Source organism: Salmo salar, chromosome ssa15 (genome assembly GCF_905237065.1).
Source record: "Salmo salar chromosome ssa15, Ssal_v3.1, whole genome shotgun sequence".
NCBI lineage: Eukaryota > Metazoa > Chordata > Actinopteri > Salmoniformes > Salmonidae > Salmo > Salmo salar.
Genome location: NC_059456.1, coordinates 62,822,913 through 62,843,234, shown reverse-complemented (window position 1 = coordinate 62,843,234; position 20,322 = coordinate 62,822,913). Strand labels below are relative to the sequence as shown.

At 44.2% G+C, this 20,322-nt stretch overlaps 1 protein-coding gene across 1 annotated transcript in view; it reads left to right on the top strand.

Moving 5' to 3' along the window:
* LOC106571845 (metabotropic glutamate receptor 7) overlaps positions 1–18,468 on the top strand; it is a 136,495-nt gene extending 118,027 nt beyond the window's left edge. Inside the window, exons 8-10 of the mRNA XM_045695915.1 lie at positions 4,455–5,390; positions 14,061–14,313; positions 17,320–18,468. Coding sequence (XP_045551871.1) covers positions 4,455–5,390; positions 14,061–14,313; positions 17,320–17,369 — 1,239 coding nt within the window. The 3' untranslated portion in view covers positions 17,370–18,468. The remainder of the gene's footprint in view (positions 1–4,454; positions 5,391–14,060; positions 14,314–17,319) is intronic.
* Positions 18,469–20,322: the final 1,854 nt, after the last annotated feature.

The following is a 20,322-nucleotide window of genomic DNA, read 5'->3' as shown; positions in this document are numbered from 1 at the left end:
TGGGCTGAGCGGGAACTGTGCTTCCTCAGAGGTAGGGGGGCCAGCAGGCCAGAGGTGGATGAACGCAGTGCCCTTGTTTGGGTGTAGGGCCTGATCAGAGCCTGAAGGTATGGAGGTGCCGTTCCCTTCACAGCTCCGTAGGCAAGCACCATGGTCTTGTAGCGGATGCGAGCTTCAACTGGAAGCCAGTGGAGAGAGCGGAGGAGCGGGGTGACGTGAGAGAACTTGGGAAGGTTGAACACCAGACGGGCTGCGGCGTTCTGGATGAGTTGTAGGGGTTTAATGGCACAGGCAGGGAGCCCAGCCAACAGCGAGTTGCAGTAATCCAGACGGGAGATGACAAGTGCCTGGATTAGGACCTGCGCCGCTTCCTGTGTGAGGCAGGGTCGTACTCTGCGAATGTTGTAGAGCATGAACCTACAGGATCGGGTCACCGCCTTGATGTTAGTGGAGAACGACAGGGTGTTGTCCAGGATCACGCCAAGGTTCTTAGCACTCTGGGAGGAGGACACAAGGGAGTTGTCAACCGTGATGGCGAGATCATGGAACGGGAAGTCCTTCCCCGGGAGGAAGAGCAGCTCCGTCTTGCCGAGGTTCAGCTTGAGGTGGTGATCCATCATCCACACTGATATGTCTGACAGACATGCAGAGATGCGATTCGCCGCCTGGTTATCAGAAGGGGGAAAGGAGAAGATTAATTGTGTGTCGTCTGCATAGCAATGATAGGAGAGACCATGTGAGGATATGACAGAGCCAAGTGACTTGGTGTATAGCGAGAATAGGAGAGGGCCTAGAACAGAGCCCTGGGGGACACCAGTGGTGAGAGCGCGTGGTGCGGAGACAGATTCTCGCCACGCCACCTGGTAGGAGTGACCTGTCAGGTAGGACGCAATCCAAGCGTGGGCCGCGCCGGAGATGCCCAACTCGGAGAGGGTGGAGAGGAGGATCTGATGGTTCACAGTATCAAAGGCAGCAGATAGGTCTAGAAGGATGAGAGCAGAGGAGAGAGAGTTAGCTTTAGCAGTGCGGAGAGCCTCCGTGACACAGAGAAGAGCAGTCTCAGTTGAATGCCCAGTCTTGAAACCTGACTGATTAGGATCAAGAAGGTAATTCTGAGAGAGATAGCAGGAGAGCTGGCCAAGGACGGCACGTTCAAGAGTTTTGGAGAGAAAAGAAAGAAGGGATACTGGTCTGTAGTTGTTGACATCGGAGGGATCGAGTGTAGGTTTTTTCAGAAGGGGTGCAACTCTCGCTCTCTTGAAGACGGAAGGGACGTAGCCAGCGGTCAAGGATGAGTTGATGAGCGAGGTGAGGTAGGGGAGAAGGTCTCCGGAAATGGTCTGGAGAAGAGAGGAGGGGATAGGGTCAAGTGGGCAGGTTGTTGGGCGGCCGGCCGTCACAAGACGCGAGATTTCATCTGGAGAGAGTTGGGAGAAAGAGGTCAAAGCACAGGGTAGGGCAGTGTGAGCAGGACCAGCGGTGTCGTTTGACTTAGCAAACGAGGATCGGATATCGTCAACCTTCTTTTCAAAATGGTTGACGAAGTCATCCGCAGAGAGGGAGGAGGGGGGGAGGGGGAGGAGGATTCAGGAGGGAGGAGAAGGTAGCAAAGAGCTTCCTAGGGTTAGAGGCAGATGTTTGGAATTTAGAGTGGTAGAAAGTGGCTTTAGCAGCAGAGACAGAAGAGGAGAATGAAGAGAGGAGGGAGTGAAAGGATGCCAGGTCCGCAGGGAGGCGAGTTTTCCTCCATTTCCGCTCGCTATTAAAGTGACTATGCATAGATAATAACATAGAGTAGTAGCAGCATAGAAAGGGGGGGGGCAATGCAAATAGTCTGGGTAGCCATTTGATTAGATGTTCAGGACTCTTATGGCTTGGAGGTAGATGCTGTTTAGAAGCCTCTTGGACCTAGACTTGGCGGTCCCGGGACTGCTTGCCTTGCGGTAGCAGAGAGAACAGTCTATGATTAGGGTGGCTGGAGTCTTTGACAATTTTTAGGGCCTAGTACATCACTGGGGCCAAGCTTCCTGCCGTCCAGGACCTCTATACCAGGCGGTGTCAGAGGTCCTGGACGGCAGGAACCTTGGCCCCAGTGATGTACTAGGCCATTCGCACTACCCTCTGTAGTGCCTTGCGGTCGGAGGCCGAGCAGTTGCCATACCAGGCAGTGATGCAACCCGTTAGGATGCTCTCGATGGTGCAGCTGTAAAATCTTTTGAGGATTTGAGGACCCATGCCAAATCTTTTCAGTCTCTTTTCAGTCTTTTCAGTCTTCACAACTGTCTTGGTGTGCCTTGGGTTTGATTCCCACGGGGGGCCAGCACAGAAAAAAAATGTATGAAATGAAATGTATGCATTCACTACTGTAAGTCGCTCTGGATAAGAGCGTCTGCTAAATGACTAAAATGTAAATGTAAAATGTGTGCTTGGACCATGTTAGTTTATTGGTGATGTGGACGCCAAGGAACTTGAAGCTCTCCACCTGCTCCACTACATCCCTGGTCAAAGACAATGGGGGTGTGCTCGGTCCTCCATTGAATCCCGGGACCATATTCCAGTCTGTGCTATCAAAATAGTCCTGTAGTTTAGCATCTGCTTCATCTGACCACATTTTTATTGACCGAGTCACTGTTGCTTCCTGCTTAAATTTTTGCTTGTAATCAGGAATTATGGTCAGATTTGCCAAATGGAGGGCAAGGGAGAGATTTTTACGCATCTCTGTGTGTGGAGTAAAGGTGGTGTAGAGTATTTTCCCCTCTGGTTGCACATTTGACGTGCTGATAGAAAATAGGTAAAACTGATTTAAGCTTCCCTGCATTAAAGTCCCCGGCCACTAGGAGCGGCGTCTCTGGATTAGCGATTTCCTGTTTTCTTATGGCGGTATACAGCTCATTGAGTGCAGTTTTAGTGGCAGCATCGGTCTGTGGTTGTATGTAGACAGCTACGAAAAATACAGATGAAAACTCTCAAGGTAGATAGTGTGGTCTACAGCTTATCATGAGATACTCTACCTCAGCCGAGAAAAACCTCGAGAATTCCATTTACATTTTACATTTTAGTCATTTAGCAGACGCTCTTATCCAGAGCGACTTACAGTAGTGAATACATTTCATACATATTTTTTTCCCCTATCGTGCACCAGCTACAGATATGCATAGGCTCTCACCCCGTTACCAGAGGCTGCTGTTCTATCCTGCCGATAGTGTATAACCTGCCAGCTGTATGTCATTAATGTCATCGTTCAACCACGACTAGTTGAAACATAAGATATTACAGTTAATATCCCGTTGGTAAGATATATGTGCTTTCAGTTCATCCCATTTATTTTCCAGGGATTGAACGTTAGCTAACAGTACTGATTGCAAAGGCAGATTAGCCACTCATCGTCTGATCCTCACAAGGCACCCCGATCTCTTTCATCGAAATCTCAGTTTCTTTCTCCAGCGAATGACGGGGATGAGGGCCTGTTCGGGTGTTTGGAGTATATCCTTCCCGTCCGACTCATTAAAGAAAAATTCTTCATCCAGTCGAGGTGAGTAATCGCTGGTCTGATGTCCAGAATCTCTTCTCAGTCATAAGAGACGGTAGCAGCAACATTATGTATAAAATAAGTTACAAGCAATGCAAAAAATAAAATAAAATAGCACAGTTGGTTAAGAGCCAATAAAACGGCAGCCATCCCCTCCAGCGCCATCATGATAAGATGACTTGTACTGACTTTAAGGTTTAACCTCAAGTCTGACTTTAAGGTTAAACTAACATTGTCGTCAAAGAAATCCACAAGAGTGTTGAGGCTCAGTATCTTTTAAGTAATTCAGTAACCTTCTCTAAATTCTGTCTGTAGTCGACTCCACATCTTTGTGACAATATATCGATTCTGAAGAGAAATTCCCCCTCTAAAACTATTGTAAAATTGAAATTTTTAAGGTGGTAAATCTGATTCTCCTAAACTAATCCCATTTTACATACCTCTGGCTCCTGCACTCTTTATTAATCGCATAACATACTGCATTTGTCTGGCATTTCATTGTTTCTCTCTTTTAATTGTACTTAATAAAAATGCAAGTGCTGTCTCCATGGTGATATCAATTACTCTTGAATACGGAATAGGACACTTGAAAGTATATTGGCTTATTTTTGTTATTCTTAGCAATCTTATGATTGGAAATACTTAAAATAATTGATGATAGAGATATTGTATTCTCCGCTGCAACAACTCAGTGGAGGTTATATTAATTGTTATTTAGAGTATTGTGCTTTCTGCAGTAGTAGCGAGTTAGCCAGTAAGACATGGTGTGACATGTACCTCATCCTGTATGCACACACCAAGTCCAGGCCCATTTGCCTGTCAGGTAGATGTAAACCGCTTCATCCCTATCGACTAGCCCTCTTATCTGAAGTGCTACCTCCACTGCTTATCTCCCTCTCGCCTGTGTCCTCTCTCTTTCTCTCAGCTCGAGGAGTTGCAGTGGCCAGAAGGGGAGCCGGATGTCCCTATCTCTGTGTGCAGTCTGCCCTGTAAGACAGGTGAGAGGAAGAAGAGGGTAAAGGGCATGCCATGCTGCTGGCACTGTGAGCTGTGTGATGGCTACCAGTACCAATATGATGAGACCTTGTGCCGCCTGTGCTCCTACGACATGAGACCCGACCCAAACCGGACGACCTGCCAACCTATCCCCATCGTCAAGCTGGAGTGGCACTCCCCCTGGGCAGTCATTCCCGTCTTCCTCGCCATACTGGGCATCATCGCCACCATCTTCGTGATGGCAACGTTCGTACGCTACAACGACACACCTATTGTGCGGGCATCGGGCCGCGAGCTGAGCTATGTGCTGCTGACGGGCATATTCCTGTGCTACATCATCACCTTCCTGATGATCGCCAAGCCCGATGTGGGCGTGTGCTCCTTCCGGAGAATCTTCTTGGGCCTGGGGATGTGCATCAGCTACGCCGCACTGCTCACCAAGACCAACCGCATCTACCGGATCTTTGAGCAGGGCAAGCAGACGGTGACCGCCCCACGTTTCATCAGCCCCACCTCCCAGATCGCTATCACCTCCTCCCTCATCTGCCTGCAGCTGCTGGGCGTGCTCATCTGGTTCGCCGTGGACCCGCCCAACACCATCATCGACTACGACGAGCAAAAGACCATGAACCCCAACCTGGCGCGTGGCGTGCTGAAGTGTGACATCACGGACCTGCAGATGATCTGTTCGCTGGGCTACAGCATCCTTCTGATGGTCACATGTACCATCTACGCCATCAAAACCCGGGACGTGCCAGAGGACTTCAACGAGGCCAAGCCCATCGGCTTCACCATGTACACCACATGTATTGTGTGGCTGGCCTTCATCCCCATCTTCTTTGGCACGGCCCAATCTGCAGAGAAGGTGAGTCATCCCTCTCTCCCTCCTTCCGCCTGCGCTGCTTCCGCTCCTTCCAGCCTGTGTTTTATCTCATACAAACACACACACTGACACTGACACACACATAGAGATGCAAAAACAGACACACACATAAGCAAACGCACACACACAGTGGCTGTGTGTGTTCAAGACTCATTTTCTTTTGATTTCAAATTCATATAGCTTAGATGTGCATAAAAAAACCCACACAAGGACCGCAGGAGACGTAAATAGGCATTGTAAAGGGGAGGGGGGCATTCTAAGAAGATGAATGCTGTGAGATGCCTGAGGAGAGCATGGAAAAGAGAGGGGTAGTAATTATCTTAGCTCTCACGCCTGGGGCTCAACACTATTATGCCTCATCCTGTGGAGGAAGAGGAGGTGGAGGAGGAGGAGGTGGAGGAGTAGGTGGAATAGGAGGAGGAGGAGGAGAAGAAAAAGGGGATAAGTCGTCTGACTCAAGACATTCCATTCCTTGACAATGTGCACTTTAGAAATGCACTTGACATCAGCAGTTACTGGAGTTGATTGAGAATCCTGACCCCCTGTGCTAGTCATTGCTTATCTGAACAGTATTGGTCAGAATACAGACGCATTTATCTGCTCTATTCATGAGCTGCGTGTGATGCTTGGCAGGCCTTGTGTACATGATGTAGCTGAGTGGATGTTTTCCACTGACAGAATATCGACGTCGACAGGAAAGTGTTACTCCTAACCTTTTTAAAGAGCCGCACCGTTCAATATCCTTCCTGCTAGGCTACGGAAAGAGAGAGATCACAATATTATTTTCCTCATCAATTTGCCTCTGATTTCATAGATGAATTACACTCTCAGAAGCGATTAGGAGTTCATTATGTTACACTCAGTGACTAGAGAGCCTGTAATGTGTTTATCTATCTTCATGCAGTTAACTCTTACAGAACACTGGCTATCGTCTTACATACTCCTAAGCCACAAAGAAAGTGCTAGCCTCTTGATGCAAGGTTATTTGTAGGCCCACTCCTGTGGTCTTCAGCAGATAGGGAGGAGTGGTGTTTACAGGGACCCCTCCATTACCCCTTAAGTGTGTGTGTGTGTGTGTGTGTGTGTGTGTGTGTGTGTGTGTGTGTGTGTGTGTGTGTGTGTGTGTGTGTGTGTGTGTGTGTGTGTGTGTGTGTGTGTGTGTGCGCACATCTGCGCATGTACATATCTGTGTGTGTTTGCTTTGCGGACAGGGACTGATTGCTGTATTTGACCAGGCTCCTTATCTCAAAATTACCTTGCACTTGTTGCTTTCGACTGAAAAGCCCCCGTTTGATTTAGATTTATCTTGGACATTCAGGGACTCCGATTATCTAAAGATGTGTCGCATCATGGTGGCGATACGATACCAGGCAACTCCTAATATTGAGCCAAAGATTGAGATATCCAGTTGACCTTATGTTATTGTATCTTGCTTTGATCGCACAGCCAAAGTTCTATTGTGTATTGACTGAATTCTCTACAGCTCCGCGCCATTCCGATGCCTGCCCTTGTTTTCCCGCACCTGTGCCTACCCCACACCCAAACCGATGTTGTGTGAAGCCATGTACACATGGCAACAAAAGATCACACAGCGGTCTTTGCCCCCCTCTACATCTGCATTCGCTCAGTCAGCCACTCATCAGTCAGCATACAGGCTAATGACTGTGAGAATCACCAGCTTCCAAATCCAACTTGTTTAATGTTCCGCTGCCTTCCATTCACTAGGAATGGAGAATAATCCAACAGTACATAACTGTTGGAATAGAACTACAGTGCATTCGGAAAGTATTCAGGCCCCTTGACTTTTTCCACAGTTCGTTAGGTTACAACCTTATTCTAAAATAGATTAAATCGTTTTTTTTCGTCATCAAGCTGCACACAATACCCCATAATGACTAAGCATAAACAGGTTTTAAGAAATGTTTGCAAATGTGTACAAATTGAAAACAGAAATATGATATTTACATAAGTATTCAGACCGTTTACTCAGTAATTTGTTGAAGCACCTTTGGCAGCAATTAAAGCCAAGAGTCTTCTTGGGTATGAAGCTACAAGCTTGGCACACCTGTATTTGGGGAAATTCTCCCATTCTTCTCTGTAGATCCTCTAAAGCTCTGTCAGGTTGGATGGGGAGCGCCGCTGCACAGCTATTTTCAGGCCTCTCCAGAGATGTTGGATCGGGATTTGGATGGGCTACTCAAGGACATTCAGAGACTTGTACCGAAGCCACTCCTGCATTGTTTTGGCTGAGTGCTTAGGGTCATTATTCTGTTGGAAGGTGAACCTTCGCCCCAGTCTAAGGTCCTGAGCACTCTGGAGCAGGTTTTCATCAAGGATCTCTCTGTACTTTACTCCGCTCATCTTTCCCTCGATCCTGACTAGTCTCCCAGTCCCTGCCACTGAAAAACATCCCCACAGCATGATGCTGCCACCACCATGCTGCACTGTAGGGATGGTGCCAGGTTTTCTCCAGGCGTGACGCTTGGCATTCAGGCCAAAGTGTTCAATCTTGGTTTCATCAGACCAGAGAATCTTGTTTCTCATCGGTCGGTGAGTCCTTCAAGTGGCTTTTGGCAAACCAAGCAGGCTGTCATGTGACTTTTACTGAGGAGGTGCTTCCGTCTGGCCCCTCTCCCATAAAGGCCTGACTGGTGGAGTGCTGCAGAGATTGTTGTCCTTCAGGCCTTTCTCCTCCGATTGCTCAGTTTGGCCGGGCGGCCAGCTCTAGGAAGAACCTTGGTGGTTCCAAACTTTTTCAATTTATGAATGAGGCCACTGTGTTCTTGCGGACCTTCAATGCTGCATAAATGTTTGGTACCCTTCCCCAGGTCTGTGCCTCGACACAATTCTGTCTCGGAGCTCTTCGGACAATTCCTTTGACCTCTAGCTTGGTTTTTGCTCTGACATTCAATGTTAACTCTGGGATCTTATATCGACAGGTGTGTGCCTTTCAAAATCATGTCTAATCAATTGAATTTACCACAGGTGGACTCCAAACAAGTTGTAGAAACATCTCAACAGGATGCACCTGAGCTCAATTTTGAGTCTTATAGAAAAGGGTCTGAATACTTATGTAAATAAGGTATTTCTGTTTTTATTTTTAATACATTTGCAAAAATGTACAAAAACCTGTATTCTCTTTGTCATTATAAGGTATTGTGTGTAGATTGATAAGTAAAACAATGTAGAATAGGTCTGTAATGTAACAAAATGTGGAAAAAGTCAAGGGGTCTGAATACTTTCCGAATGCACTGTACATGTAAGGGATTGTGAATAATTCTGAAATAAACATGTGTACCTGTGTTTAATTAAAGCAAAGATGCAAATAACATTGGAAAATGTGGGTATTTATTATGTTGACTCGTGACATCAAACATCACACAACCAAACTTTTCCCTGAAAGTATAGAAACTTCCACAAGAGTTAACCACACCCGGAAAGGGAAACTCCTGTTAAACCAAACTTTTATACCTCAACACATGTCTTACAAACACTTAAAGTCTTGTAAGATGGCACTTGTGCTTATCTTAACTTCTTAAAGTCAAGCTGCCAAGTTAGATTTTCCGGGGTTAAAGATGTCTGGCAAGAAGCATTTCCTCCTTTAACTTTTAAGGGGGTGGGAAAATAGCATCTTCTGCAGTTGCATCTCCCAATCCGCTTGTATTTCAGCAAATAACTTTATTTGACAAGAGTTAGACTTGACATTTTCTTTGTCAAGGTGCTCTGCCTTCCTGAATTGATACTCTGGATGCCTATTGACTGTGTCTGCCTGGGATTCCACATCTGGAACCTCAAACAACATGCAATTCTCACCAAAGCTTTACAATCAACAGAAGGAGAACTGCGGGAACCAGGGGCATTAAGTTAAGCCTCATCCTTATTTTAGTGCTTAGAGATTGAGACCGTCTTCTGAAAGGGGGGATATCTTTTTTAACAAGAAAGCACCAGGCCAAGAGGGTAACCTTAAAGGATATAATAAACTGAGTATATCTACACCAGCCTAGCCCAGGCATGGACATTTGCAGCAGGTGAGTGACATCCAATTAGATAGTTTATGAGAAGCCCATTCATAAGCAGTTCGGGAGAAGCGGGTCCCCAGAGCAGCACGCAGACACACTTCTTCCTGAACTGGCTAAGCTGTGCCAGGCTGGGAAAGTAGGCCACCCAAAACAAGAGACTTGCAGGTAGATGAGAGGAGAATGCAAATCCCCTAGATCCATTATTGAAGGCTTTCTCCACCAGGGCAGGAGAGCATCCTAATTGTCACTTTTCTGAATGGTGTCTTTATCGCTGTGTGCATTTATAATCCACATTTTATACTAGACAAAATTGCCTGTGCTGTAAGTACATCCCTAGTGGATATAATTATCTAAAAACCTTTAATCAGTTTTTTGTCTGGGTAGATAGAAGGCGGTTTGGTTTCTTGTTATCTGGATGTTGGCATTTGGCGATGCTCATGATTGAGATGGTAAAACTCAGGCTCAATCATTTGATTCCTGAATCTTAATAAATCGTTACTGCAGCTATAAATAGAGAGTTGCCAAGCAGTTGTGAAATTTAATTCATGTATTTATTTATGTTAAAGCAACAGGAATTCATTATAAATGCTCTGTGACAAGCTAAACATTCATGTGGTGGATGAGAGGGAATGCGAATTTGGGTCAAGCTCCCACTGAAGCACTCTGAAAAACCCTGTCTGTGTGACAACAGCTAGGACAGCTAACGACCAAAATTGTGTTACCATGTGTGTGCGTGACTATGTATGTGCGCGTTTGTGCATGTGCATGCATGCGTCTGTATGTGTATGACTCTTACACTTCTTGTGGGTTACTGTACAGTAGAAAAATCTAGTCTCTTACATAGTCAATAAATCTATTTTGATATGGTCAGCATTGCAGTAGATAATCTCATTACAAGCTTATTTTAGAAGTGTTTAAGTAGCTTTGACCAAACTATGTGGTGGTGATGGTGGTAGTCTTGCTATGGATACCAAACATGGAAGCATAGCAAGGGGTGGAGATCCTCTTGTGATGAGATATTATAAAACCAATCACACGCGCTGTAAATTGACAGCAATCCAGAATTCCATTCTCTTCTGTTTACAATGGCGCAGAAAGGCACGCGCTGAGAAGAGCTTGATCTGAGCATCATGGTATTCATATGGTTATTAATGCATGGTGAGCCAGATCTCTCGCTCTAATGTTTCTCCGCAGAGAGATAGAGAGATGGAGAGAGGGAGAGAGTGTGCAAAGGAGAGAGGAGAGAGAGATAAACACTGTGAACGAGGGAGAGAGAGCAAGAGGAGAGGCAATACTAGAAGCTATTGGCATGTTGATGATATTGGTATTTGAATGAGTTGCGGAGATCAGATGGCATGACTGGCATGTAAATGTCTCTCTGTAGATTGTGTGCAAGGCATTACTATGGCTGGTGCTATTTACTGTGGAAAACACTATGCAAATGGTGACATTTTCTCTCCAACCGATTCAGAGTTGTTCTACCATGCAGACCTTTACAACTGTATCCTCTTTGCTACAGGTTGTCAGAGAAGGTACAAGAGTGGCATTTCACTCTTTCAAGTGTCATAGCTCAGTTTTGAGTAGCTTTTGATGGACTTCAAACACAGAGATACGCCCTCTAATGTGTTTCAGCCTAATCTAAGACTCTTGAAGGACCTCTTGTGGGTCTGTGAACTACATGGCTGATTGAAGGATGATTGCCTTTTAAGAATAGAGTTAAATAATTCAGAACACACCCAAGATATAGCCCAGAGTGTTTAAAAATGTAAGTATAAATGGTGTTACGTAAGTAAAATAAAAAAAAGGGGATAAAAGCACCTAGTGGTCTTAATACAATTCTGACAAACATGAGCAATGTGATGATTTTGTGAAATAATCCTAAACCGCCCACTACAGTACATGTCTTTGGTCTTTGACTGTGGCTTGAAAACGGCAAGCCTAATATGTGTTTATGTTGCTTAATCTTCTTAAAGGGGCAGTGCAGTCAAAATCATGATTTTTCTGTGTTTTATATATAAACTGCCTTAGGCATGCTGCAAGGAGGCATGAGGACTGCAGATGTGGCCAGGGCAATAAATTGCAATGTTCGTACTGTGAGACACCTAAGACAGCACTGTAGGGAGACAGGACGGACAGCTGATCGTCCTCGCAGTGGCAGAAAACGTGTAACAACACCTGCACATGATCGATACATCCGAACATCACACCTGCGGAACAGGTACAGGATGGCAACAACAACTGCCCGAGTTACACCGGGAACGCACAATCCCTCCATCAGTGCTCAGATTGTCTGCAGTAGGCTGAGAGAGGCTGGACTGAGGAGGCCTGTTGTAAGGCAGGTCCTCACCAGACATCACCGGCAACAACGTCGCCTATGGGCACAAACCCACCGTCGCTGGACCAGACAGGACTGGCAAAAAGTGCTCTTCACTGACGAGTCGTGGTTTTGTCTCACCAGGGGTGATGGTCGGATTCGCGTTTATCGTCGAAGGAATGAGCGTTACACCGAGGCCTGTACTCTGGAGCGGGATCGATTTGGAGGTGGAGGGTCCGTCATGGTCTGGGGCGGTGTGTCACAGCATCATCGGACTGAGCTTGTTGTCACTGCAGGCAATCTCATCGCTGTGCGTTACAGGGAAGACATCCTCCTCCCTCATGTGGTACCCTTCCTGCAGGCTCATCCTGACATGACCTTCCAGCATGACAATGCCACCAGCCACACTGCTCGTTCTGTGCGTGATTTCCTGCAAGACAGGAATGTCAGTGTTCTGCCATGGCCAGCAAAGAGCCCAGATCTCAATCCCATTGAGCACGTCTGGGACCTGTTGGATCAGGGTGAGGGCTAGAGCCATTCCCCCCCAGAAATGTCTGGGAACTTGCAGGTGCCTTGGTGGAAGAGTGGGGTCACATCTCACAGCAAGAACTGGCAAATCTGGTGCAGTCCATGAGGAGGAGATGCACTACAGTACTTAATGCAGCCGGTGGCCACACCAGATACTGACTGTTAGTTTTGATTTTGACCCCCCCCCCCTTTGTTCAGGGACACATTATGACATTTCTGTTAGTCACATGTCTGTGGAACTTGTTCAGTTTATGTCTCAGTTGTTGAATCTTTTTATATATTTACCCATGTTAAGTTTGCTGAAAATAAACGCAGCTGACAGTGAGGACGTTTCTTTTTTGCTGAGCTTATTTCCACGCTGAGGTTGGAATAATACTGTGAAATTGTGAAAAGACCACCTGAAATATCAGGTTGTTTTCCATGGGTGGGGTTTTGGACTGCCTGGCGACATAACCAGGCAATATAAGTTAATAGACCAATAACAAATAGTGTTTGCCTCCTCCCTGCCAATAACAGCTAGTTTTCAGGTTACATATCCCTCCCAGTAGGTACCTCCAATGAGACCCCTCATTCAGACTACTCCCAGACAGTCCTAGCAAAATTATTGTATGAGAAATAGCTTTTTGCTAAGAAGCTATTTCTGTTTCTTTTTGACAATTTTTATTGAAAACAATCACATTAAAGTACTTAATTGTTACCTAGAAGGTATTGGATATTGAGATAAAAACGGCTGCATTGGACCTTTAAATGTACAGTTAAATACATCAGTCAGACCTAGGCCAGTCCAATGACTAATTTGAAGGTGCTAGATGGAGTTAAATTAGCTAATTCAGTTCTTTCTGGTCAATGGTCTCCAAAGAGTAAGGTGAAGGAAGGAAGTCGTATAAGGGCATATAGCACCCACCATTTTTAGCCAAAATGCTCAATATGCATCAGCTATCGCAGTGTATTTGTATTTGTATTTATTATGGATCCCCATTAGCTGCCGCCAATGCAGTAGCTACTCTTCCTGGGGTCCAGCAAAATTAAGGCAGTTTATACAATTTTAAAAACATTACAATACATTCACAGATTTCACAACACACTGTGTGCCCTCAGGCCCCTACTCCACCACTACCACATATCTACTGTACTAAATCCATGTGTATGTATAGTGCGTATGTTATCTTTGTGTGTGTGTGTGTGTGTGTGTGTGTGTGTGTGTGTGTGTGTGTGTGTGTGTGTGTGTGTGTGTGTGTGTGTGTGTGTGTGTGTGTGTGTGTGTGTGTGTGCGTGTGCAATGAGTGAATCATGCCAATTAAGACACAGCCAACTGCTCAGTTACTGTTGCTACATACACTATGGATAGTAAGTGCCTCATAAATGCTGCAGGAGTACGAATGGTTGGAATACAAGTGGTATCTTTTCCCCCACAGCATCAGAGCGCAAACATAGAACCACCAATGGAGAAATTAACAATAAGTAAATGTGTGGTGCTTTTTGCTTTACTCTAGGTAAGGCCAATTTTTCCTCAGTGGTTATCCATCAAGACCACCTACAGGCATCTCTGGGGTATGACTATGATAGGTTTCACTCTTGCCTCTCTCCCTCATCCATACATCAAGACCAACCTGTAGATAGGACTGGGTGAGTGCTTGATAAGGGTTATGGGGGGTTTTACTGCATGAGACTATATTCTAACTAGTGTGGCTTCTCTCTCTCTCATCCCCTTTTCCCCTCCTCTCTCTCCCTCTCTTTCTCTCTCTCTCTCACCCCCCTCTCACCTCACTTTCCCCCTCCCCTCCTCCACAGCTGTACATCCAGACGACTACCCTCACCATCTCTATGAACCTCAGTGCCTCTGTAGCTCTGGGGATGCTCTACATGCCCAAGGTGTACGTCATCATCTTCCACCCAGAGCTTAATGTGCAGAAGAGGAAGAGGAGCTTCAAGGCTGTGGTCACTGCCGCCACCATGTCCTCCCGTCTCTCTGTGAAGCCCAGCGAGAGGCCCAACGGAGAGGCCAAATCTGAGCTGTGTGAAAACCCACCCACCGACCCCATGAGTGAGTCATGCAAATGGCAATGAACTTATTCTTTAACAACAACATTTGGCTGCATAGTATCTCCAGTAGTTTAAGTACCAGCACAATTTAATTATTTACATTCCTAGTTGATGTTTACATGTAACTCCATGGTATTTGTGACATCCCATGACACATACCGAGAGGAGTGAGATCCCTGCTCACTATGAGTCAGTCACATAGCAAAGCCCACTGTGCCGAGAATTAGATAATATGCTATCAGACAGAGATAAATTCATCCAAAAGTTCATCCAAAAGTTCAGGAAGTGCACACGGGAGCATGCTATTCAATTCGTATTTGACTGCTTAACCAATATGAGGGCCTTTCCTGTAGAGTGACATTAATAGGCCTTTTGCTTTAGTGTAGCTGGTAGCTAAGAGCACAGGAGGTCTGTGTTAAAGACTAGTAATGAGGAAAGATTATCTATAACACCAGTTGTGTGTCGTTGACACCACTGTTTGTGTGGTGAAGTGAGCTTGATGGTGTTAATTATGATAATATCATAATGTTGAAATGCAGAGACCAACATGACTGGTGGGGATTAAGATATTGATATTATACCTGTGATGGGCAGGATTAATGTAAACCATGTATCTCCAATTTGCAATGAGTATAAAATAATATTGAGTTGCACTTCCGTTTGCCCTCAGAACAGCCTACATTCGTCAAGTTGGCTGGATGTCCTTTGGGTGGTGGACCAATCTTCATACACATGGAAAACTGTTGAGCGTGAAACCCAGCAGCGTTGCAGTTATTGACACACTCAAACCAGTGCTCCTGGCACCTACTACCATACCTCGTTCAAAGGCATTTAAAACTTTTGTCTTGCCCATTCTCTCTCTAAATGGCACACATACACAATCCATGTCTCAATTGTCTCAAGGCTTAAAAATCCTTATTTAACTGGTCTACACAGCTGTAAGTGTGACATCAATAAGGGATCATAGCTTTTACCTGGTCAGTCTATGTCATGGAAAGACCAGGTGGTCCTAATGTTTTGTACACTCAGTGTATATTGCCCTTATATGAGCTCCATGCTTCTCTTATTTTTCTACACTAAATCAAGAAATGATTGACAGGCCATGGTAATAACACAGTTCCCGTTGGCCCTATATCTCTACCAATCGTATGGCACACACCAATAGGGTTGCAAAATTCCTGCTTATTCCCTCCTGATTCCGGGAATCCTTCAACCCTTCCAGGAATTTTGCAACCTTACACACCACACATGGTATCCACAGGTGTGCCCCTCTCTCAATTACAGCTCTGATATGACAGCTTTCCATGGAAATTCCGCCAAATGCCCTGTGACGTTCATTGTCATCTGTGTAATGAGCTGGAGTGTGTGTGTGTATGTGTGTAATTGTGTGAGTGTGAGTGAGAGAGAGAGAGAGCTTGCATCAGGAGAGTAACATCATCTCCCTGCCAGTGACACACTCATGGAGCGAACACACTGTATAGGGGGCCGACTGCTGTCGTTGCAGCGCATCCCAAGTAGGGCTGGCGGAGCACAGACGGAGCTCATCTCTGAGAGGCACTCCCAAATGTACACTGTGTCATCTGCTCTGTGCGTCTCTCACCTTCTTTCTCCCCTACACACACTTCTTATCGCCTCCCCTCCCCTCGCCCCATCTCTCTCCTCCCATCGCCCTTCTATTTTAGCAGCAGTGAAAATTACATTTATTAATGGCAAATGTATGCGCATGACCGCCTCAAAACTTGAACTGCAGCTCCTTGGCCCCTGGAGACTGTCCGTCAGCCCCTGTAACCGTCACAGCGCCAAATAGTGCTTTTCAGGAGGGATCATCTCGGACTGATCTGACTCATAATGATTTAGAGTTATTAAGTAAGAGCATTAGTAGCTTTGATGATTCTACAGTACATCACTATCGATATTAGTCCTAATATCTCTATGATTATCCCTTGCAGAGATGTGAGGGATCATTTTGAGATATTGGAGATGTATCTTCACTGTCCCCATGGTGATTATTAGCAGTGTGGATGAATTTAAGATTTTTACATCAATTTTGGTATGATGACCAATCAATACCATGAAAAGGGAATTATCACCCAACCGAGACCGTGAAGAGAGAGGGAGAAAAAGTCGTTTCCAGTGAGCTGAATACACTGCACTATATTTTGGAAGGTTAAAGAGATATGTAGATATCTACATACAGTATATCACACACACGCATTGTATGCATGCGTGCCACACACACACACACACACACACATACACACACAGCCAAATCATTGCATTCTCCTTGAAAATATGAGCTTTTTTTATACCAACCGCACACACATACAGCTACGGCTGCTTATGGGCTAACTGCAAAAATATATTGCACATTTACACATGTTTTATTCATCATAGTCAATGACCAAGACTACAAAATAATACTGTAAGGTGGTAAGACTCTAATTGCACATCCCATGGGAGTTCACCATGGCAACATTTACAGCATTAAGAAGAGGAGTTTACAAAGCTACAGTATGTCTCTGCTTTAAGAAGTGCAATGTGCACCGACCTTCTCCACTAGGCATGAGCGATAACACTGCATCGGTGGAGTCAAGCACAGTACACAACAGTACCTACCTTGATTCTCAGCAACAGTCTGGCCCGTTTCCATGGCAATATAGAGACTGGGATCACATCACCTGCCCTAGCGTTTGTTAGGTGACCACTTGTGTGGTGTTTGTGTGTGTGGTTTTTTTGCTGGTTAGTATCTGAAAATAGAAACCAGAGTTTGACTCAGTCGTATTGCGAAGTGACACAATGCACTAAACCAGGCAGCTATTGTGCAATGATTGTGAACAGTGTACGTTCACTTGCATGAATGTATGATAGAGTTGGAGGGTATTTATATATTATGCATGTAAATATCTTATTTTATGTATGTCTGTGTATGTTTGTGCATTGCTTATTGTACAGTAATTTGTTGCTCTGTTGGATGCCATTATAATCTTTGACCTACCTCGCTTCTCAGGTCAAGCTACGAAGAAAACATATGTGAGTTACAACAACCTCAGGATCTGATGAGTTCCCAGGGAATGCTCCATGTCCTTACTCTGTGATGATGACCAAGACTAGGGATCACAGGAAGAGAATACCGGGACAGGGACACTACCTACCTATGCACTCCAGGACTCTGGTTGGTGTCAACCTTTATCATTGTTGTCTTCTGAAGAGGAGGATGGCAGGGGGAAAGGGAAAACGAAGGGATGGAGATATTTGACATGAGGAGTGAATGAATGATGAAGATACAAACACAGCCCTGGTCCATTCTGTTCTGATCTGTTCTAGAACCAGACCCTGGAACCTCTCTGTAGGGTTTTCCATTAACAGTGAGTGAACAACCTCTGTGATACAGGTGTCGGACTAAGTAATCGCTGAAAAAAATATGTCTGAACAGTTTATTTCAACAGTTTTCAAATGATTTTGTGTAATATCCATTAAAGTCATATTCTCTTGCAGTGCTCATGGTTTGTTTTTAAGTTAAGTGAGTTCCTTGTGCCTGATCTTTCATTTTTTCTGACATAACATTGTTGAATTTTGATTGAATAACTTTAATTAGCAAGCTCCGCCACATGCATTTTGCTTTATGAAATCAATTCAAATCAGCCATTTTAACACAAATAACTATGTCAGAGTGACGGGCAATGTATCTATATTTTTTTGTAAATATCTGAGAGTATTTTCGTGTTTGGATGACAACAAAAGAATATATCCAGTCTATGTTTGATTGGCTTTGGATGGTAAGGAAAAAGCAGCACAAAGTGTTCACATTGCATGTGCCAATGTTTGTCTTTTCTATTTGATGTAAAACAAAAAAAGATCAATTAATTCTTTAAATGACTATGATGTTAACCATCATTCTGCAGTTTATTCATTTCTTTTAAAGAAATTACCTGATTTATAAGAGAATATGGCTTTAATCTGTTATTAAAATGGACCCCTCTGCATCTGCAAGCATGTTTGATTTATATAGTTTTGTACAGAGTACATTGTGTTTAATTATCAATGGTGTGTGGAAAAAAACATTAATATTGAAACATTCATGCAAGTATGCTGTGATGTTGTCTGTCCAATTATCAACATGTAATAAAATAATTTTGTTATCTTTTATACAATCAAACAATGATTATACAATCATTATTTGTGTGTGTGCACGTGTGAATACGTGTGTGTGTTTGTGTTCGTCAATATTCGTTTGGTTCTGTTTAGATGTGGACCCATACTGATTGGGACCACCCTCGTTGGGCAGAACGTGTTGCACCTGTCACCTCAATTGTCAGACGATAGTTTTACACGTGCTGGTACAGGTGATATTTAATCACTCTTATTTAGTTGTCATTGTAAGAATATTTCGAAGATAAATACACAACGCAGAGGACTAAAGGTCAAGAGAGGACTAAAGGTCAAGAGAGTACTAACGGTCAATAGGGAATTATCAATGGAAATATTTGTTTTCAGTTCAACATCTGTTTAGAACCTGTGTAGGAATGTCAGTCCTGGACTCATAGCTACGTGTGCCACGTTTTCATTGTTCGGAACCCCGATCTGCCAACGGGACCCCTAGCCAACAGCCAATGGAACAGCAGGGAGCGAAATTGAAATCATCAAAAATCGAATTGTTTCAATTTCTCAAACATATGACTATTTTACACCATTTTAAAGATACACTTCTCCTGAATCCAGCCACGTTGCCCAATTTCAAAAAGGCTTTACAGCGAAAGCAAAACATTAGATTATGTTAAGCCACAAAGCCATTTTCCTAGCAAGGAGATGTGTCACAAAAACCCAAAATCCAGCTAAAATGAAGCACTAACCTTTGACGATCTTCATCAGATGACACTCCTAGGACATCATGTTACACAATACATGTATGTTTTGTTCGATCAAGTTCATATTTATATCCAAAAACAGCATTTTACATTGGCGCGTGATGTTGAGAAAATGATTTGCCTCCAAATCTTCCGGTGAATGTGCACATTCACTTACAAAAATACTCATCATAAACGTTGACAAAATATATAACAATTATTTAAAGAATTATAGATATACTACCTCTTAATGGTTTGCTGATCTTCGGCAGAATGCACTCGGAAGGACTCCCACTTCCACAAGAAATGTTCATTTGTTTGATAAAGTCCATCATTTATGTCCAAATACCTCCGTTTTGTTGGCGCGTCCAGAACACTATTCCAAAGGCACGAGACAGGGGCGCAAATCAATAAACGAAAAGCTCAAAAGTTCTATTACCGTTTGTAGAAACATGTCAAACGCTGTTTCCAATCAAACCGTAGGGTGTTTTTAACATAAACAATCAATAATATTCCAACAGGACAATAGCGTATTCATTACAGAAGAAAAATAAAAATGCTATCCATGCGTGAAAGCGCATGAAGTAACAACATGACCTCAGACAATCCACTGCTTCAACCGGCAGTTATTCGGTCAAAATTCACCATAGAATACTCAAACAACTTTGTAAAGACTGTTGACATCTAGTGGAAGCCTTAGGAAGTGCAAGTTGACCCCACAGACACTGTAGTTTCAATAGAAAATGGTCTGAAAGACTACAAGTGTCAGATCTCCCTCTTCCTGGTTGGATTGTTCTCAGGTTTTTGCCTGCCATATGAGTTCTGTTATACTCACAGACATCATTCAAACAGTTTTAGAGACTTCAGAGTGTTTTCTATCCAAATCTACTAATACACTGCTCAAAAAAATAAAGGGAACACTTAAACAAGACAATGTAACTCCAAGTCAATCACACTTCTGTGAAATCAAACTGTCCACTTAGGAAGCAACACTGATTGACAATACATTTCACATGCTGTTGTGCAAATGGAATAGACAACAGGTGGAAATTATAGGCAATTAGCAAGACACCCCCAATAAAGGAGTGGTTCTGCAGGTGGGGACCACAGACCACTTCTCAGTTCCTATGCTTCCTGGTTAATGTTTTGGTCACTTTTGAATGCTG